This window comes from Suillus plorans (genome assembly GCF_016647745.1).
Source record: "Suillus plorans strain S12 chromosome Unknown HD556scaffold_55, whole genome shotgun sequence".
NCBI classification, from domain to species: Eukaryota; Fungi; Basidiomycota; class Agaricomycetes; order Boletales; family Suillaceae; genus Suillus; species Suillus plorans.
In genome coordinates this window covers 242,269-262,274 of record NW_024537439.1, presented here as the reverse complement: position 1 = coordinate 262,274, position 20,006 = coordinate 242,269, and the positions used below count along the sequence as shown (strand labels likewise).

The following is a 20,006-nucleotide window of genomic DNA, read 5'->3' as shown; positions in this document are numbered from 1 at the left end:
ATCTAGGGTAAATTAGCGGGTTCACGACCGAAAGTTATAATATTTAAGAATGGACCCTCATAATGGAACATTTACACACAGCCATCACAGGTCCCCGCTCATTCGCCTATTCCCGATGAAATTTTTTTGAGTAGAATTCAACGGCACCGGTCCCATTTTCTGATCCTTCTTGGCTTCCTTTGTCAATCATATCCCTGCTTCTTGCGAAAGAAGCGCCAGAATACTTCCAGATTCCGCTTACTCAACTTGCCCGGAATACTGAACTACCTACTGTCGATCGGTTCCGTGACAAGCGGACCGTGGTAACCGTACTAAAAGTACTACTGGCTTAGTCTTGTTCGATTCAATCCCCAAGCGCTCTGACACACCACAGCCCCAAAACCCTAGGGTCCACCACCTGACACAACCAAAACGTACATGCCTTATCTTGGTTATTCACTTACAACTTTAAGTCAGTCCGACAGAGAATGCATTATTAAAAACGATAAGATGATAGATGCAATGTAAAAAAAAGATACCAAACAGTCCAGGTATCAAGGCGTCTAACTCCCCCGAGGGTTGAAGAACCATGACGCACGCTTGGCTGCAAATGATCCGTTAGCATCTTAAGTGAACAGTGACCTAATTAACCCTACTAACCTCCGCTGTCGGAACCGCGAAACCAAGGTTAGACGCCAAGTGAGCAATCTGAGGCAACCACTACAATTATCAAAACTTACCTTCCATCTTCGTTCTGGATGCGAGTTAAAGCATTTCCTGGTGTCCCACCACCTGAAACTTGTGCAGGTGCAGTAGTAGGTCCAGGCGTTGCTGCAGAACCCCCGCCACCCCGCAGTGGCTTGGCAATACGCCCGAAGTTTATTGGACTCGAGGTCTTTTGGGCTACATATGCTGACGTTGAGATGGCATCAACGCAAATATGTCGTTATTCGGCTTACCCCGCGCCTGCTCCAGTCGCTCTTTAACTGATTGGAGCTGTGTTTCAAACTTCTGGTTTTGGATAGCTAGCCGACGGTCAGCGTCCTGCAGGAGAGTTTCCAAATTCTGTATCCGCTCATTTCGCGCAAGCAATTTTCTTTCAGCAATTCCGGCCTCCTTTTTCAACGCCGAGTTCTGGTCGACGAGCTGCAAGAGTAATTGAGCTCGCAAAATATGTAACTAGGGTAAGATCTGGACTCACCTGTTTCTGAACTAACGTTAATTGCTCCAAGTTCCGCTCCAGGAATGCCATCTTCTTCTGCTGCGCTTTGCTATTACTGTTCCGAATGACGTTGTTGTACTGTTCCTTGATCTCATCCAATTGGATCTCAAGCTCAACGACCTAGCACGTGCATAATAAGTAGAAAGATAAGAAAAGCTTAATGTCTCGAACAAACCTTCTCGCAACGGTTCTGCAGATCTCGTACGAGGGATTTCTTGACCCCATCGAATTCTGCCAACTGCACGTTAATTGCTTTACGGGTTCGCTCGAGGTCTTGCGCGCTCTCAGCAAGATTCTTCCCTCCCTCGATGCCCGCAGAAGTCACTGCGAACGCACGCTGCACAAAAGAGGGTTCAACTTAGCACTAGGACAAGAGTAGAAAACGTCATACCTTGAGCTCTTCGTTGACGCTCTTCAGACTGTCAATAGATGCATTGAGAGTGCGAATCTCGTTCGACTTCAACTCCAGTTGCTGCTTGAGATCGGCCACTTCGCTGATGTTTGCGTCACGTTTAGCCGCATATTGCATCTCTAGCTTGTTCTGCGTGATAGATTGTATTCAATGCACATGGTTATTCTCAACGCATGTATGGCTCACCTTGAACTCTGCCATGGACTCCACGATGTCAGCATTACTTGTCTCCTCATCATGGATGGTTTTCTCTGTCAAGGAACGCTCGTAAGGTGTGAATGCCCCAAATGTTTTCACCACTCACCAAGAAGCTCCTCATAATCAGCTTCCAGTGACAAGAACCGAGCCTCGAGCTCGTCTCTGCGACGAGTAACCATCTCATTCTCTTCTTGGCTTTGCCGGAGGCGATCGACCGTCTCGCGTACAAGTGAATGGCTTTCTGTGAGCTGCCTCCTTGCCGCAACAATATCGTCGACGCTCAATGTCGAGAGAGCGTCTGCAGTGTCGATAGTATCAAGTTTAGCAAGAAGCTGGCGAAGTTGCTCGTCTTTCTCAGAGAATGTGCCTTGCTATGAACAAGTAATAGATCAGCAGCGTGCAATTTTCAAGTAATGAAAACATACAGCATCAAATTTAGCCATCATCAACGCCATCTTCTCCTGCTTGCGCTTCTCCTTGTCCTCCGCCGATGCATCTCTCTGAGTCGAGCGCAGATCGGTAATGACTTTCTTCAGCTCCTCCAACTCACTCTTCGCATCCTGATTCTGTTCCTTCAAGATGTCTATGGTTATGATACCCTCCTTGTTGTCGTAATCCAGACGCTCGACTTGCAGGCGGAGCTCGTTTAGTTGAGTCGACATCGATTTATTCTCCTTCGAAGCTGCTGCCTCCTGCTCCTTGAGGTATGCCAACTCTTCGCGAAGTTCCTTGGTGAGCTTCTCTGCGGCATTGAGCAAGCTCTCCCTCTCTGCAAGTTGGTCACTAAGCTCGTTCTCTCTCCTGAGGAATTCTTCCCGCTCATCCTTATCTAAGCCCACAACCGTCGGTGTCTGCGGTCGACTATCGATGATCATCTCTGATCGGAGACCCTCCAATATAGGATTCACTGGAGTCATGCTTCTTGTGGTGGAAAGTGTCGGGGATGAAGTCGCTTTCTTTGCCGCAGCAGCGCCAGTAGTCGGCTTGTCAGCGGAAGTCCATTCGCTCGGTTCGACGTGGCCACCAGCACGCCAGATAGCAAGCTCTGCTTCTAATGACTGGATATATGACAGATGTCTAGTGTTTGCAAGCTGAGCTTTTGATAGAAGACCCTTCAGCTCCAACGGAGAGAGCTCCGCATTGACGCGAGCAGTGTTCTTGATTGACTTGGCTCGAATACCAAAACGGAGAGTGGAAAGCGTTTCAGACTCGTTGTATTGTGAAGGCGAGCAATTGATTATCAACGTCGTACGCGAGTTACCACCGAGAGACTCTTGCAGTATACGGGTGAGTTTCGAATCACGATACGGAATATGTTTGACCTAAGAGACACAATCATGAACTCCTGCTACAAAAAAGGGGAAGAAGTATCCCCTTGGACGCGCTCTTACGTACCTTCGAGTCTGTCAGAGCATTTATGACCATGCCGAGAGCAGAGAGCGACTTGTTGATCTTCTTCGCTTCTTCCAGAGTTTGTCCCGAAGCACCTGTCTTTCCCACTTTCTCGGATCCGGCAAGGTCGACAAGGTACAGGTTGCCACTCTTCTGAGCCCCCGTTTCGGTATTGCGTTGTTGGATCGTGATGAGAAAAATAGAATGTGACCGCGAAGATTCAGCGTTCATGTCTGCAGTTACGAGTGACTTGGAGGTCAACGCCACGACTTGGGGAGACACTTACTGGTTGAAGTGACGACTCTCGCGGCCCCTCCCTGTCTCATTATCTCGTAGACCTCACGAGCACTGCTAACGTAGTAATCCGAAAGATTCTTTACATATACGCCTCTTGATTTTTCCTCGTGTACCTGGAGGTTGTCATTTTGGGCTGAAGTACATTTTTCATCGCTGGATTCACAGAAAAGAGTTCGAGATCTTACGGGCAAGCAGATCGCGTATGCGTTCAAGGTAAATCTCCAAGTAGGAGACTTTGACAACATATTCGAGGTGAGAGTCCGATTCTACGATTGATTTGAAAATCTGTTCCGTGATGCGGGGTATAATTCCCTTGAGATCTGATGAGTCAATGTCCGCGCCCTAGGGAACAGAAATCAGGAGTGGAATTCAAGATGATATCAATTAAACGTACCATCATGGTGAATGTCTTTCCACTACCAGTCTGGCCATATGCAAAGACCGTGCCATTGTAACCATCCAAGACATCTGATTACCGTATTAGCATTAACATCCTTCCTCGAAATTATAAGACAATGTATGAAAGGCACTCGACATCACAAGATGGGGTGCCCTCTCTCACCTTTTACGATACTGCATTAGGAGGTAATCAGATGAGGCACGACAAAGACGCGTGGTTCTCGGAGCCACTCACTCTTTAACACCGTAATCGAATACTTCGTGTTGTTTCGTGCCCATCGGAAAAACTCTGTCGAACGTGAATCCATCCTTCTCTGGCCCAGAAACGGCCTGCGAGTTCTTCATCTGCACGGTCTGAAGATTCTCATCGAAGGCGACTACGATATCACCGCCCTCTCTGAGTTCGAGAGCATTTGGGGGCCGAAAACTATTCGGTCACGTCAGTAGGCGATTAAAGATACTTCGTGCATCTTCATCGAATTCCGAAGCTAGGTTAAGACGTACCGACAGACAACCTTGATATTGGTCGAGGACGCCATGATGGATGGTGCGTCTAAGGAAGAATGAAAATCTAGAGTACTTGTGTGGCCAGTAGTTGCGGTATCAACGAATGGTTAGAAATCTAGGAAATGGTTTTGGACACAGGCCCAGGTCTGGTCGTGAACCACGAAGAGCTAAATGAGAGAAAGGGCCAAAGCACGTGTTCCATTTCGAGCCAAATATTCGATCACCGTGACTATGTCTGCAGTTTAGCTACAGCTAATCAGTAGGCTTGTAAACTCAAATTTCCCCCCTTGCAACTCCTCGCAGGTCAACGACAAGAACAGGCATACAGAATATATATATACAACACGGATATTATCCGCTCAGGATCTACCCTGGAATCCCCATCTTCAGATAATTCTAGGTAAATTTGCAGATTAATTCAGGTGTGTCACAGAAGTTTAAAGGCTGAATATGCATCGATGAGGTTCTAATTTTACAGCCTGTCTTGCAATTGCTATTGTACAGTGTGAGGAAAAGATAAGATAGTTACAAGTCTCAGATCAATCATCATCACTCCCGACGGAAGGTGGTGCGGGAGCTGGTCTGCTTGATGAAGCAGCTGGTCTGCGAGTGCCATGATCTTCTTTCTGTGCAGCATCAGCAGCGTCTAGCCATTCTGAATAGATATCCACAGGCTCAGTCAAGTCTGTTGAGAAACGGGATCATAATCAAGAGGTAGGAATTGGCGTAATCCGAATGGTACGCACGGTTAACTTTGCTCTGATACCGCTGGTCGCACACTCTGCACACTAGCTGGGCGATGCCCTCTTTTCTGTCGACTCTCACTGTCACGGACTTGTCATGATGACAGAACAAGCAAGTGAAAGCAGTATCTATTAGACAATTCAAGTATGACAAGCAGAACAAAAGGCATCCAACAAACCTAATGGCTCCCTCCTCCTTGCCGCTGTGGCCGCAGCTGGTTTTCTAGAGGATTTCTTGCGTTTTCCCATGGCTGCTCAAGCGTAAGATCAACTTTGAATGGTGGACAGCGGAATAGAAATATTGTGGTTACTTCCCACGAATGCACGTGACACAGTCGCGTTGTTGATTCTTGGACGCGTTTTAGTAGGCCTTCTTCACTTAACACCGTCCTCCCGCTGCTGTCGACAACGTCCTCGATGGCTACGAGGAGACAAACCACTTCCCGCCCAAGGGCTCCTATAATAAACACAAAATCCCAATTTTCCATGTCAAAGCCTAAGCCTGCCCTGTCTACAATTATGTCACCCACAGACGAGCGCCCAGAGCACACACTTGCGATCTCATCATCCTTGAAGGGCTCTAAGTTCCATGGTCAGGACGACTCGGAGACTCACATCCACGTTGCAATTCGCTGCCGTAGACGTTCTGATCGCGAAATCCAGGAGAACTCCCCCATTATCGTCAGTTCCAACGGGGCAAAGAGTCAGGAAGTCACCATCGAGACCTCTACGCCTGTCTCTAGCCTAGGCGTTATTACCCTGGCCCCTACAAGAACATATCCATTCGATCTCGTCTTTGGCCCAGAAGCAGATCAAGCTACGATTTACCATGAGGTTGTTAGCCCCATGTTAGACGAAGTCCTCACGGGCTACAACTGTACTCTGTTTGCATATGGACAAACAGGAACTGGAAAAACGTACGTCTCCTCCCTAATTGCTCATATCATCACTGTTGATGAGTTTACAGTTACACTATGCAAGGTGACCTGACGCCCACGCCGATGGGAAATCCATCTTCCCAAGCAGGCATGATACCGAGGGTCCTTTTCCGGTTGTTCCACCAACTTGAGACATCTGCTATTGACTACAGTGTTAAGATATCCTTCGTCGAGCTTTACAACGAGGAGCTTCGAGACTTGCTCGCCAGCGAAATGTCCGCTCCTGCAGGATCCACGCAGCCTATGGGAAAAGGTGGCCCCGCCGACAATCAAGCTGGCCTCAAAATATTTGATGACGCTAGCAAGAAAGGTGTTTTTATTCAGGGTCTCGAAGAGATACCTGTCAAAGACGCTGCAGATGCACTTGCCCTCCTCACAAAAGGTAGCCATCGTCGCCAGATTGCAGCTACCAAATTCAACGACCACTCTAGTCGTTCGCACTCCGTATTCGCAATCACTATTCATACTAAGGAGACGTCCTCCATGGGAGATGACCTCCTAAAGGTTGGGAAGTTCAACCTCGTCGATCTTGCAGGCTCGGAGAACATCGGACGCTCTGGAGCAGAGAACAAGAGGGCCCGAGAAGCAGGCATGATTAACCAAAGCTTGCTGACTCTGGGCCGTGTTATAAACGCCCTCGTCGAGCGTTCGACACATGTCCCTTATCGGTAAGTGTGTTCAGTCTACGAGTTATGGAGGTATACTGACACGTTTGAATCACAGGGAGTCCAAACTCACCCGTCTCTTACAAGACTCACTTGGTGGCCGTACAAAGACGTATATCATCGCCACAATCTCTCCTGCTCGTTCCAACATGGAAGAGACCCTCTCTACGCTCGATTATGCCATCCGCGCGAAGTCCATCCGCAACAAGCCGGAGATCAACCAGCGGATGACACGAAACTCTTTGCTCAAAGAATACGTGGCCGAGATCGAACGTCTCAAGGCCGACGTCCTGGCCGCACGCGAGAAGAACGGCATCTTCTTTTCCGAAGAGACGTGGAATCAGCTCACTGTGGAACAGGAGCTCAGGCAGACAGAGATGGAGGAGGCTAAAAAGCAAGTGGAGATTGGAGAGAGCCAGTTGAGGAGCGTCAGGGAAGAATTTGAGCAAAGCATCGCTTTGTTGATGAAGACGGATGGGGAGTTGAAACAGGTGAAGGAACAACTAAAAGAAGCTGAAGGAGAGCTAGAAGTCAGGGAGGGTCAACTGAAGATAGCGAAAGGTGCTCTTGAGGAGGAGATTGTCGTGCGTCAGGCGTACCAGATCAATGAAGAAAAGCTGGATGGGGTAGCCTTGGGATTGAAGCAGGTTGCCGCGGAAAGCATCGACGACATTGGCGCACTTTTTGAGAAACTTCGTATGTATTGCTTCTTTCCCTGTTGGTCTGTCAAACTTACGATGATTGTCAGAACGGAGGAACAAGACGTTCACGTCAAACATCAAAGCTGTATCCTGTCATGGACGGTCCATCTCTTCCGAAGTGCAGTCGCTCTCGACGAAACTGGAGGACTTCATGAAGACCGCAGGGCACAGCACGCAGATGCTACGCACGGAAGCAAAACAGTTCCAGACGAAGGAATTGGAGGTCCTTGCAAGTCACTCTGAGCGTATTGACCAGCAACTCCAGCGCATTCAAGACTCCCTTCGGATCATCAACACGAAGGATGATGCCTCCACAGAGGCTCTTACAGCTATGCAGAATGCTGTCAAGGAATCGCAAGAGACCATGAAGAGTTCATTTAGTGCCTGGTCCGATAGCTTACGAACTACATCCCAAACGATGTACAAGGAGTTGTATGCTGCAAATCAAAGTAACTTCTCATCGGTAATTATTGTCTCATCCATGTAAGAATTATTTAACTGACATGACACAGTTAGAGAATGTTTTGAAGGCTATGGGGACACTCCTCGACTCCGCTGTTACTCAAGGGATCGAATTGGTCAAGGCCGATGGAGAATCAGCCTTACAGGCCAAGTCCCTTGTGGATGACATGTCAAAAGCGGAGAACACGGCACTCCAGGAGCAGAACGCACTTCTTGTTCGGATGATAGAAGCAGAGAAGGTGAAATCTGCGAAGGCCAGCGAGGCGCTCGTTCAACGCATATCAGGTCTACTTGGGGAGTTCGTAGCTTCCCGTGATCGCGAGCTGCGAGAAGCATGTAGCACTGTTGTCAGCGCCAACGCCAAACACGAAGAGGAATTCAACGAGTTTGGCCAGCGTCACGATAAATTGATGAACGAAGTGGTCGTACGTGGCTCGGAAGCCATGACCTCGTTTGAGCGGAGAGGTACAGAAGGAAAGAGGACGCGGGATGGCGCTCTCAAGGTGAGAGTCTTGGCTTATTGAGTTTGGCCTGCTGATCACAACATACTCAGACCGTCGGATCTTTGCAAGGAGCCCTCAAGGACGGTTTGTTGGCTACGCATAATTCAATCACAGCAGCCACTATAACTTATACTGGTGAACTGCAAAGACAAAGCCAGACCCTCCAAACCTCCTTTGGCACAGGTAAGTGGTCTCATTCGCCCATTCGCATTTGATTCTCATTTTCCTTGAGGTCTTGATCGTCATGACCGTGCTAAGAGAGCACGTATCGAGAGTACCAATGGCTTGACGACTGATATACAATCCGAGTTACGGTACCTCCAGCGAGGTATTACTTCCAGCTCAAGAAACGTTGAAGGCTTCAGTGGTCGTGTGGTTTCAGAGGCTAGTAGAACTGTCATTATTTATGAAGTGCTCTTACTAAACATCATTGATCTCTTTCAGAGCTCAAACTTATCGGACACAATTGAAAAGCATGGCAATAATACGACTTCGAGGCTCACCTCACTGCACCAAACAGCCCGGTCACTACTTGATCAAGGTACCCGTGAGGACATTCCGACTGGCATGACACCGCGAAAACGGGCATGGGAATACGTGGATGAGTGGGAGCTGACAGAGAGTCGGGATGCGATCCTCCAGTCGCGGAGACAAGGGGAGCCATCAAAACATGCTTCCGAACCTCCCCCTTTGCAGCACCCGCAATCTCCTGTAGAAACCGTGCCAGAGCAAATGAAAGTCGACACACCAATCAACGAGTGGTCAGACGAACCACAAGCTCCAGTCCCACCCTCACCTCCTGCAGTCTCGTTGTCATCTTTAACTTCTTCCACTGCCACGCTCACTGAAATACCCATCGCGCCTCCTGCAATTTCCAAAGTCTTAAAGAAACCTGCTACTCTGAAATCCGGACTGCCGACGATGGGGGCGTTGGTAGATAGACCGCCAAATACCCTTCGGAATCCGTCCAGACGACTCAGATAGCCACGGATCAGGCATTATATCATTATTCATTCATTATACTTGCCATGCTCCAATAGTCCACGCATTTCTACCATTGATATCACGCATTTGCTCATTATGCTACGGTAGTCCTGCAGGAGTCCGTGCAGTTCTACGTTATCCATCAAGATTCAAGATTCAATACGTACCACGAACTTCCTTTCGCCGGTACTTGCATGCTACAAGAAGGCTGCGAGACTAAAGAAGAGCAAGGCATTTCATACTTTTGCAAGGATAGCCTGTTGCGAAGCACTGCCTCAATGTCACCGCCATTGGGACATATGGATGTACTGTTATGTTGAACATCTTTTGTTATAAGGAGTGCAGATCAGTAGTAACTTAGGCCATATGTCAAGCATCGAGAAGCTCGTTGGGCTACTGTACATGTGTATGAAGGCTATAGTGTCTCCAAGGTCACCCTGATCAGGAAGACGGGCTGTGTAGATTTAAATGCTGGGGCTCTGCTGTGCGGCGCAGTGTTGGATCAGAGGTAACCGTAACTAGATCCTGGGCACATGAATCATGATGCGCGTACGCGTTTCAAGGGCATTTCGCCACGTCCGACATGTTATGGAGATACTGCACTGCCAGTGGGGGTGCGATCACTTAAAAAGTACCTCGTCGGTAGGCCCCTCCTCATCCTCAATTCAACACCCTTATCCACCGCAGCTGTACTGACCAAGCTTCATGGAAAGCCTTAAAGTCCTCGTTATCGGAGGTTCGCGAAATATAGGGTATTACTCTGCTGTCCGACTCCTTGGTAAAATAACCCCCTTTTCCTGACACCTACTACAAGTTCTGACATCCTATGCCAACAGCGCTCGGCGCTACTGTTACATTCCTCCTGCGATCACCACAAGTATTCGATCAGGATGACACAATTCAAGCCTACATTAAGGAAGGTAAAGCCCGCCTTATTCAAGGCGATGCACTCGTGAAGAGTGATGTTCGCCGGGCATGGTCCGAGGCTCAGCTTGGGGACGACACCAGACCAGTCGACTTCCTCATCTTCACAGTCGGTATGTCTGACCCATTCCAAAAATTCCAGCTAGTCAAGATTTCACTCATCCATATATCTATCAGGCGGGACACCCGGCTTTTCACTAACAAAAGGCATCATCATCACCCCACCAAACCTCGTCACCCAATCTCTCATAAACGTTCTCGAGACTCTCCCATCCCCGCACCCAAAGATTATAACAATCTCTTCTACAGGCCTCACGCAGGCCTCTCACAAATCAGTTCCCCTCCCTCTCAAACCGCTGTATAGCTACATCCTAGCCGCACCGCACAAAGACAAATGCGGCGCAGAGGAAGTCATAGCCCATAGCGCTGGGTGGGAGTGGGATGCGAGAGACAGCCCAGGCGATGACATTCTCGGTGCTGGCTGGACGAGCCGTGTCCCCAATGCTGGAGAACTTAAGAGTATCGCTGTCATCAGGCCTGCGTTGTTAACTGACGGAAAGTGTCGCGCAGACGTAGAAGGTAAAGAAGGCAAGGCATACAGAGTGAAAGAAGAGGATCTAGAGTGTGGTTATTCGGTTTCAAGGAAGGATGTGGCACATTTTCTCGTGGAGGGTATGATGAGGCATTGGCAGGAGTGGGAGGGTAAATGTGCAAGGATTGCATATTGAATATCGTCGCATTCTTACAAGCAATCCGCTCGCCCGCAGACGGCTCAGTCGTATCGTATATCGTCATCCTGCTTTGCAGCAGTAATGAAGAGTAAATTATGTTCTCCGTCTCCCTTTCTTCATTCGTGCCTGAAAACAATGCCGGAATGTTGTGACGATTCCGCACCCTGGACAGCACTGTGTACAGTTGACCGTGTGCGAATGCGTCAGTACGGAGGTCGAGTACAACGCATCAGGGAGTGAGTCCTTGGCAGCCATTGAACGTCGTCGCATATGCAGGCCGCAATGGAAATTGTTTACGGTTGACCGTCCACTTCGGTGAACTTCGCCTATCTGCGGAATGTGCACTTCGACGAATTGTCGGTGCAGAGCAGTGATGCGCACGCGCGCCATGATGTCGCACTGACCCCTGATATATTTCGTTGCACTACGCATATCGCGTTCATTTTCAGGTCAAGGCGATACGGAGGTATATTTGAATTGGTGAGCATCGCGAAGTAATTAGGAGTTTGTTCAGAGATAATAAAAGGATGACGGACATTAACACAGTATACTTACTAGTTTGCATCACTTGAAGTCATCAAGCGAGCGTTGATGAAATAAATGCCAGCATCAGACAGCGCAGTTCTACCACAGAAAGTGAGAACGGATCACTTCTGATTGAACCTCTGTCTAAAGGAAAGGCATGAATCCATCCATTTTCCAGAACCGAGAGCGTAGGGAGTCGCATTCATGATTCAAGCAAAGAAGCCCGCCATGATATCGCGATTACGTCAGCACCACGGGTAAGAACTTCTGCTACGCTTGCAAGCTTCCCTCCAACACCCTCATTAACATTGTTGTCCTTATATTCAAGATGTCAGCGGGGCTCAAGAGTGCGTGTTATTATCACTGACGAGTATGAGATGTGGTGGCTGATTCACGTGTAGCTGTAATATTGCTATCATTCGTGCTCGCCGTTGGATTCCTGTTAATCATACTCTCATGTGCACTATGGGTGAATTGGTTGCCATTGTTAGTTGGTGCGTATGACATGCGTGTGTCGTTTGCTGGTATTCTTATCCAGGTATTCTCAGCGTTGACGTTCGTGCTTGCTCCTCTGCCCAATGCCCTGTTTGCCCACTGCGGAGGAGACGAATTTTCCTCAAGTGACAACGCCACGGGTGCTGTGGATCTCGGCCGCTTCCTTACTTCAATCATTGTTGTCACTGGATTTGCGCTCCCCGTCGTTCTCACCCATTCCGAGGTTCTGAAACCAGGCGCTTGTGCAATGTCCATCATCGGTGGAGGGTACGTTCTTTTCGATTTCACCATTCTCAGGGCTCACTGTTTCCTGTGTAGACTGGTGTATGGAACTATATTGGCATATTCAGCAGCGTTCAGACAGGATGATGAATATGACTGAGTGTTTGTACGTCTACACCTGAATGTTGCACTATGTGGATATATCTATATCATTAACCTCGAATGCCAACAAGGATTCAAATGGACGTCATCTTTGCTATGGTAGGGATATACGACTACACTATTATGTTGGAAGTGTAAACCATGACACATTCTTACTCCGGTTCGAGAATGATATTGCTACCCTTTTTAACCGTCTCCACCATGCGTAACACAAGCTCGATCTTTGGCCACAGATTTTGATACATATCATCATTCTCGTCATTTAACATCTTGGAGACCTCGTCCTTCATCTCCCGCAGGAGAGGCTCAATGGCCTTGATAGAACTGGAAAGAATATGGTCTTCGAGCTCTTCCATGAGATATTCGTGGGTTGGAATAACTGGTTGTGGAGGTGGTGGTGGAGCTTGTGAGATGTAGGCCTGCAGAGCTGCTGCTAAAGCCTCTACTTGTTCGTTATTTTGCTGTACCACTTTGGCGTCAGCCTCTGCCGAGGACTTGAGCTTGAATGCACACTAGTCAGCCAGACTTTCACCAGTCTAGAGTCACTCCTTACCTTGATGATCTCAGTTTTGAGCTGCTCGTTTTCCTGTCTTAACCGCGTAGCTTCGTCGTCGGTACATTTGCTCTGCATCATCAAGTTCGCAACCTCCTGCGCCACTTCTCCCAGCTGTTGGCCGGTTATATGGATAATGTCCAGGGCCTTGGCAGTCTCAGCCTGCACCACAGCAGTTACAGCTGCTGACGAAGGTTTCATTTCATCTTCATCCGGGAATATCTCCACCTCTTCCAGCCGAGCGTCGATGCGAGATTCAATCTCATCCCCCACGATCGTGTTGCGCTGCAAAATGTCATTCTGAAGGTCGAGTAGCTGGCTATCAACATTGCTCAAGCGGGCTTGAATGCCATCCAAGGCACTGAGTGAGAAGGTGACTTCACCAGAGCCAGCTGTGGCGTCCTCTCCCTCTAATCTCCGCTTCTTTAGTGGGGGTTCACCTGACCTGGAGGCGGTGGCAGGGTGCTTTAACCTGAGGAGTGCAGAGAAAGATGTACTGAGCTCGCTGACTGAATCTTTCAGTTCTGTTATTTGTTGCTTCATGCCGGAAAACTTGGCTTCCACGCTCTGCAAATCAGGTGGCTTGAGAGCTGGCCAGAATTCTGATGCAGCGAGTTTTTGGATGCTATCGGAAATCTCGTTCTTCTTCGTCTGGCACCGCAATTCCGTCTGAGCTCTAGCACGAGCGTTCGACACGTTGGTCATGCGCGAGGACTCGCCCAGCTTATTCAGTTTCAAGTCTGCCTCTGCATAGCTCAACTGTTCGCGCGCCTTTACAGATGCGAAAAGTAGACTGAGGAAATTGATTAGTTCGCAAGTCAATAACTGTAACACAAAGAAAGACACACTCCACTCTTTCATTCCAGACTTTGCGTAGATCATCTCCTGATAATGCTTGAAACTTTTCGGGCGGCTTTCCTGATATGTCTAGAGAAAGGAAGGATGGTGGTACAGGAACAGGAGGTAGTGGATCCGTTGGCGGAGTCCCTTGAGGAGGCTGCGGTAGGTGCGAGGGTGGTGGTGGTGGTGGTGGCATGACGGTCTTTGTGATGGACATTTGGCGCCGCGGGGATAATCGTCTCGGTGAGCAAGCTCGGTCGCCGCGCCTCCCGCGATCATCCAAAGGGGGAGTACGACGTCTGGAGAAAGACGACGACGAACCTGCTATGCTCATGCCCCGGTGATAGCCGCCGTCCCTTCGTAGTTTTTCGAGTTTGTCAGACTCAGCCACTGATGTGGCGGGTGAACGTGATCCTTTGTCGTTCCTACTGTCCTGCCGATGTGCTCGAGGACTTCTGGACGGGCTAGTGGGTGGAGGGCGGTCGGAGCGAAATTCTGACAACACGGAAGAACCACTTGGTCTCCTATGTTTGCTGCCCAACTCGTAGCAAAATTCGTTATCGTTGTCAAGAACCTCGTGTGCCGGAGGAGGAAAGGACGGTTTAGCCGTGTCCCATTCTCTTTCTGTCGGATGCACAAAGAAACAATCACTGTCATTCCTCCAACAGCCAGTCGACCCCCCTCTGGCCCGCCTTGGTTTCTTATTGTCATCCCAGAGCTATGGGTAAATGTAGTAAGTTCTCCAGGCAGAATTAAATCAACTTTTTTGGGCGTTTTCCGCCAACACGCACGTTACAGCGCCTTATTTTTGCAGGACGTGGCTTCATAGTCGGTTCAATGCAACAGTAGTTTTAGAGCGTTGGAGGCAGTGAACTACAACGATGAAGCATACAAGCCGGAGCCTTTGACCGACACACCGACTGGAGTACAGAAAGTTTACTTATTAAGGGAAGTAACGGAGTAATCCAAGAGTAATGTCGACTAGTGTAGGCTGAACAGGTAAGATGGATGTTTACAAGCAAGTAGATAACGAATGGACGGATGGCTTGACGAGGTACGCATCAGGATGCAGGGAGTTCTAACCTTGTCGCCCATCGGTTGACAGCTTCGGCGATCCTTAAGCTGGGCTCAATTTTATCCCAGATTATCTCAAACACCTCCTTATGAAAGTGCTGGTTATCTTTCCAGCAATCGTCGCGCAATCTATTTATCGTAGGAACGACTTCGCGCGATACAATACCATGCAGCACATCATCAACTGCTGCACGAAGGTTGTCGAACATGACTTTGACTGGGGGTTCGGCAGGGGGTGCAGGAGCGCGTTGTGATTCAGAAGCTGCTTCGAGTGAAACCTTGAGACGCTGAATGGCTTCGGTTTGTTCTTGGATCAGTTTCTGATTAGCAGCGGACGTCTCGGTGAGCTAAAGGAGTGAGATACAATGAGATATGTCAGACATAACTGCCAAATGATCTACCTTGACTATCAAATTTCTGAGTTCTTCGTTCTCAGTTTTGAAAGAAGCCTGTGTTTTCTGTATGTCGTTTTGACGAATGAGTAAATTTGCGACGTCATTGACAGGCGCTTCCATAGCCGCGCTCAGTTCCGCCGCCTTACGAGAAACATCTTCTATAGCGCCCGTCGCCTCGGGTGGTATGACAACCTTCGGTGGAGGCAGCTTAGCGCGTTGGGCCTTGGCCTCCGCTCGATCTTTACGCAAGAGATCTATCTTCTTGTCAATTGTGTTGTTGATAGTAGCAAGAGGATCATTGGAAGACTCGAGCGTCAGCACTGTTCGCAGTTCCTCGAGTTGCTCCTCTTGTTTGTCCAGACGAGATCGCAAGGGATCCAGACTGTCTGGAATAGCTGGTGGTTCTTCAGGTGATTCAACTTCATGAGGAGTAGGATGATTAGTATCTTTGGGCTGTTCGGTGGTGTTGGCAATGAGTAGTGGGCGGATATCTGATAACCAAGCCCCGACTTCATTTGAGTAGCGCGCCACCTCGTTTCCAATATCGTAACGTTGTTCATAGTCTATGCCAGATTTCAGCTTGTCTCCAACCTCCGCAAGTTCACTGATCGCCTGCGATAGTTTATCGTAGTGACCAGCACAAACTTTCTCAAGCTCTGTCCGATGTCCATCCAGGCGAATGCGGCCAGCTTCGCCGATGCGGGAATAGTTAGTAGACTTCTGTGCCCTTCTCCAGTTTTGACGTTCTGCCTCTGCCTTCGCGAGATCTACTTTTGCTCGAACGGCGCGGTCGCACAATCTGCATTATTGATTCAATGAAGTGCTTGACATGGATGTGCAACTTCACGCACCTGATAAAATCCTTCCATATATCCTGCTTCCTCTCGAGGTCCGCGTTTCCATATTTCCTCTTGCGAGTGATAGCTGGTCCTGTCACTGTCGATAGGGAAGGCGACCTGTCACGAACTTTCTCTTGTATCACATCCTGCCTCCAACCATCCACGTCCATTCGGTCGTCCTCAGAGCGGTTGGCGGACACTGAAGCTTGTGGCTCTCGGGGAGTCGCGTTGTTTAATGCGCTCGTCTGGAGCGGCGGAAGGCGAGATCGCTCAGAAGACTCCACATGCGGGGGCACTGTCGTGTCCGCTTTCTTGATCCATCTTGTATTGACCATTGGGACATCATTCGTCCCGGTCATCTTGGGACGCGTTTCTTCCTCGTCGTCCTGTACTCGCGAGCCACGTCGTGGAGGCCGCGGTGGTGCAGGAACAGGTGATGGTTTAAATCTGTGATTCTCTTGGTCGGCATCATTACGTTTCGGCTGTGCAACCGACGTCATTTCAGTCGTTCCCGACGCGCCCCATCTACCAGAGGATTTGGCGCCACCCGCAGGACTGCCCCACCCGCCACCGGGAGTATCACCCCATGTGCTTGTAGAAGTGTCCATTGCATTTGAGCTGCCAGGTTTCTCCTGTGCGCGCAGCGTCGTGTCTGTCGTGTCTGCCGCGCCCCATACACCAGAAGAGATGTCGCCACCGGGAGTATTACCCCATCCGCCTCCAGATTGATCTTTTGTTCCGGAGTTGCCGCCCCATGTGTCATTACCACCCCATGTGTCATTATCACCCCATCCACCTGCAGGAGATTTTTTTGCTCCTGAGTCTGAGACCGTGCCCCATGCGTCACCAGTGTCCCACAGAGATGCAGTGGCAATATTGGCTTCTTTAGCAGTATCTGAAGTGCATGATACGTTAGATATGCCACATGAAGGTGCCCGGTCTACCTTTTGTACTTGTACTTGTTATCGCCCAGCCCGAGTTCGGTTTCTGTGCATTATTGTCAGGTCCTCCTCCAGTATCCCATCCCGATGCCGAAAATGAACTAGATTGATTAACAGGTCCAGATCCACGCCCTCTTCCACGACTAAACGACCCTCTCGATTCTCCCTGAAAGAACATGGAAAGGTCAGTCAAAACGACCATCACAAGCATACCAAAAAGTCCACCCACAAATCCACCTCTGCCCATTCCGCGACCTCTCGGAGCATTCCGACTTGGGGCTGTAGTATCCCAAGCGGGGTTTCCAGGATGAACAAATTTGCATCGATCTCCCGAATAACAACCTCCATTGCGTTCAGTGCCATTTTCATCGAAGTACTAAATTGTTACTATAAGTAAAAACCCGCGCATTGACAGGACAGCTCAGGGGAGATGGGACGCTACGGAGGAAGTGGCACTTTGATTAACTCACCATACAGCGTGTCTGAGCCATCGCTGAAATTGGCTCGGCTCACAAAAGCCCCTGATGACAGGCGCGGGCAATTGCTAGTTGATGATGCGGTAAACACTAAGGATGGTTGGAGAGATATCGATCTATGATAACGCGATATGTAGATGGCGACCCTTCAGGAGTTTCCACCTGAAATTTATCAGTTGGTCTAAGCACAAAGGGTATAAAACACAAAGAACTGAAGCTTGACGAGGTTTCAGAAAATTTCCCACAGTAATAGAAAGTATGCACAGCGAAAACCCGCCGCTAAATTGTATATTTCCAAGAGCAGGGGACACAAGTAGTCAAAAGTTCGTAGCTTAACCTATACTATACTACACTCAAGAAAGCAACGCGTATCCCATCGTAATGTCATAGGCCGTCTCAATCTGTACGTATCAAACGCAGTCTCCATGAACCGTCAGTTGTCGTGTCGTGTGTAAAGGGAGATGCCAAAGCTGAAGTAGAATGAAGTTATAGGAAACTACGCAGCGATGAAGAAGAAAAAAGGAATAAAGATGAAGCAGATGGTCAAACGAATAATAAAAAGAGCAACTAGGTCCATTTACCACAACCAGCCACGTGAATTTGGTGGCGGTCGCCGGTTCGGCCGGGCATTGCGGCGAAGTGTGACTTCTCTCACATCATCATCCTCATACTCTTCCACCTCGTACTCTTCTACCTCTTCAGCCCGCAAGGGCTCACGAATGAAATCTTCTTCAACAGTGATGGCGGTGGTTCTGGGAATTTGAGTGGTGTAGCTCGATGAAAAGACTTCAGGTGTAGGGAATGCAGCAAAACGGGTATTGGCGGGTGGGGGAACCGTGACAGTCGAGGCAGGTAAAGTTTCATATTGAATAATAGTTTTTGTTTCAGTTTCTGCGATTACCATGGGAGGAAGCTCCTGCGGAACAAAAAAAACAGTCAGCAACACTGTTCTGTCGCGGCAACGAGAGATCCAGTTGGTGGCATGGAAAATAACTGCGAAATTAAATCAAGATACGGCCGTTAGCCGTCACGTGTAGCGTGTTTCGATCGCGTCGCATCCAAAAGCAGCCATCACCACCAACTGGTCTCCACTTTACCGCACGATGACAAGGGGGACGAGATGAAACCGTTGTCCCCCAAGCCCGGACGAAGGAGGAGATACAGACTATTACACAAGATGGAGTAGAAAGATTTTCCGAGTTTATTGATTGGCATAAATAAACGGAAAATCCTCCTTCGTCTCAGAGCTCGGGACGGCGCGGGACGATTGGTGGTACCTTGAGTTTCCGCTTGCTAACAGCAGGCTCATAGAACACTTCTTCCTCGAGGGAGGCTCCATCGTTGTTGATAAGACTGTACAAACAGCCCCGGTGAGTAATTCGATCACAACTGATCGGAATGAAGAAACATACACAAGCTGTTCCATTATCCAAGCCTCGCGTCTCGAAGCATCATGCTCTCTTCTGTTGACACTCTCCTCGCGGCGGGTAATCTCGCGTTCTCGGTCGCCAATTCTGAGCTCGCGATCTAGAATCTCCTCAGCACGGGAATTGGCCTCTTTCCACCACCCTGGGGGTGCAAGGTCTGCCTCCTTTACGACTTCTTTGATAATGGTCTGTGCGGGTGCGAAGTCTACAACGGTGGCGGTAGGGCAGACAGGGCAAACGATTGGGGACTGCTGAGCTGGAAGCACACCACCAGGCGCGCCGACGAGAAGTTCTGCTTCGCGACGCGCCACTTCAGCTTCACGTCCAGCAACAGAGCTCTCGCGAGCTACAAGCGCTTGTGATCGTTTGGGAGTGAGATAACCCCAGAGTCCAGATGCCGCAGGGTCCTCTGCTCCTGCTGCTGCCTTTGCACTTGCACTGCTAGATGCGGGTAGTGAAAGCATGACTGCGAGGACTGCAAGAACTAGGGAAAGAACGAGTAAAAGGGTTGTTGAAGATATGGTTCGGTGATGGTGGTGTCGCTCTGAGCGGTGACGGTGCTCTCGTTCCCGCTCGCGGTCACGTTCGGCACGCTCATGATGGGATGAAGAAGGGTTTGCCATCCTTGTTGCACCGTTTCGTACGCTAATTGAGCTTGAAGGCGAAACGGTGGTATGCGTTGGTGCGCGCAGGTTGGACGTCTTGAAAAAAAGGTGGGTAAATTCAAAAAGGGTTGTCGTCTAAATGACAACGGCGATCAGAATATGGAAGTATGGTTGAAGAACAAGTTTGATATTGGAGTTTGGGGGGCAACGCAAGTACGGATGGAAGGAAGGAAAGAAACGAGTTGAAAATTGAACCAAATGTTCGATTTGCCTTTTGCGCTCATCCCTTTATTTGCACAACCACTTGCGGAACCAAACAACAACCATCAGCCTTTTGTTCATAACATACACAATAACAAATTTGTTACGTAAATTCATCTGGATGAACGCTGGCC

At 49.1% G+C, this 20,006-nt stretch overlaps 8 protein-coding genes across 8 annotated transcripts; 3 read left to right on the top strand and 5 right to left on the bottom strand.

Annotated features, from left to right (window-relative positions):
- Window positions 1–419: 419 nt before the first annotated feature.
- HD556DRAFT_761405 (kinesin heavy chain) lies at window positions 420–4,611 on the bottom strand. Its single transcript, XM_041311544.1, has 15 exons — window positions 4,135–4,611; window positions 4,063–4,073; window positions 3,895–3,968; window positions 3,686–3,842; window positions 3,490–3,633; window positions 3,207–3,436; window positions 2,237–3,133; window positions 1,918–2,182; window positions 1,800–1,864; window positions 1,593–1,742; window positions 1,377–1,538; window positions 1,181–1,321; window positions 939–1,113; window positions 640–882; window positions 420–583 (listed from the first exon to the last, which is right to left on the bottom strand). Exons 1-14 carry the CDS (start codon window positions 4,242–4,244, stop codon window positions 716–718), a joined length of 2,748 nt encoding a protein of 915 aa, XP_041156905.1. The 5' UTR covers window positions 4,245–4,611; the 3' UTR covers window positions 420–583; window positions 640–715.
- Window positions 4,603–5,429, bottom strand: HD556DRAFT_1395666 (transcription elongation factor Elf1 like-domain-containing protein). The gene is made up of 3 exons (XM_041303681.1): window positions 5,329–5,429; window positions 5,153–5,278; window positions 4,603–5,091 (listed from the first exon to the last, which is right to left on the bottom strand). Exons 1-3 carry the CDS (start codon window positions 5,396–5,398, stop codon window positions 4,946–4,948), a joined length of 342 nt encoding a protein of 113 aa, XP_041156904.1. The 5' UTR covers window positions 5,399–5,429; the 3' UTR covers window positions 4,603–4,945.
- Window positions 5,430–5,485: 56 nt separating this feature from the next.
- HD556DRAFT_761286 (P-loop containing nucleoside triphosphate hydrolase protein) lies at window positions 5,486–9,857 on the top strand. Its single transcript, XM_041311540.1, has 8 exons — window positions 5,486–6,066; window positions 6,117–6,755; window positions 6,811–7,448; window positions 7,501–7,916; window positions 7,966–8,418; window positions 8,469–8,601; window positions 8,651–8,802; window positions 8,863–9,857. Exons 1-8 carry the CDS (start codon window positions 5,567–5,569, stop codon window positions 9,400–9,402), a joined length of 3,471 nt encoding a protein of 1,156 aa, XP_041156903.1. The 5' UTR covers window positions 5,486–5,566; the 3' UTR covers window positions 9,403–9,857.
- On the top strand, window positions 9,733–11,102 carry HD556DRAFT_761332 (uncharacterized protein). The gene is made up of 4 exons (XM_041311542.1): window positions 9,733–10,044; window positions 10,090–10,180; window positions 10,239–10,439; window positions 10,504–11,102. The coding sequence occupies exons 2-4, from the start codon at window positions 10,108–10,110 to the stop codon at window positions 11,052–11,054; spliced, it is 825 nt and encodes a 274-aa protein (XP_041156902.1). The 5' UTR covers window positions 9,733–10,044; window positions 10,090–10,107; the 3' UTR covers window positions 11,055–11,102.
- Window positions 11,103–11,829: 727 nt separating this feature from the next.
- HD556DRAFT_761304 (vacuolar protein sorting 55 superfamily protein) lies at window positions 11,830–12,681 on the top strand. The gene is made up of 3 exons (XM_041311541.1): window positions 11,830–11,929; window positions 11,984–12,076; window positions 12,131–12,681. The coding sequence occupies exons 1-3, from the start codon at window positions 11,911–11,913 to the stop codon at window positions 12,457–12,459; spliced, it is 441 nt and encodes a 146-aa protein (XP_041156901.1). The 5' UTR covers window positions 11,830–11,910; the 3' UTR covers window positions 12,460–12,681.
- On the bottom strand, window positions 12,491–14,798 carry HD556DRAFT_761375 (uncharacterized protein). Its single transcript, XM_041311543.1, has 4 exons — window positions 14,646–14,798; window positions 13,863–14,572; window positions 13,015–13,807; window positions 12,491–12,961 (listed from the first exon to the last, which is right to left on the bottom strand). Exons 1-4 carry the CDS (start codon window positions 14,679–14,681, stop codon window positions 12,614–12,616), a joined length of 1,887 nt encoding a protein of 628 aa, XP_041156900.1. The 5' UTR covers window positions 14,682–14,798; the 3' UTR covers window positions 12,491–12,613.
- HD556DRAFT_761561 (uncharacterized protein) lies at window positions 14,799–17,817 on the bottom strand. Its single transcript, XM_041311545.1, has 7 exons — window positions 17,574–17,817; window positions 17,333–17,479; window positions 17,107–17,269; window positions 16,291–17,057; window positions 16,175–16,233; window positions 15,330–16,122; window positions 14,799–15,275 (listed from the first exon to the last, which is right to left on the bottom strand). Exons 1-7 carry the CDS (start codon window positions 17,592–17,594, stop codon window positions 14,916–14,918), a joined length of 2,310 nt encoding a protein of 769 aa, XP_041156899.1. The 5' UTR covers window positions 17,595–17,817; the 3' UTR covers window positions 14,799–14,915.
- Window positions 17,818–17,832: 15 nt separating this feature from the next.
- On the bottom strand, window positions 17,833–20,004 carry HD556DRAFT_1395655 (uncharacterized protein). The gene is made up of 3 exons (XM_041303680.1): window positions 18,992–20,004; window positions 18,857–18,932; window positions 17,833–18,495 (listed from the first exon to the last, which is right to left on the bottom strand). The coding sequence occupies exons 1-3, from the start codon at window positions 19,627–19,629 to the stop codon at window positions 18,157–18,159; spliced, it is 1,053 nt and encodes a 350-aa protein (XP_041156898.1). The 5' UTR covers window positions 19,630–20,004; the 3' UTR covers window positions 17,833–18,156.
- Window positions 20,005–20,006: the final 2 nt, after the last annotated feature.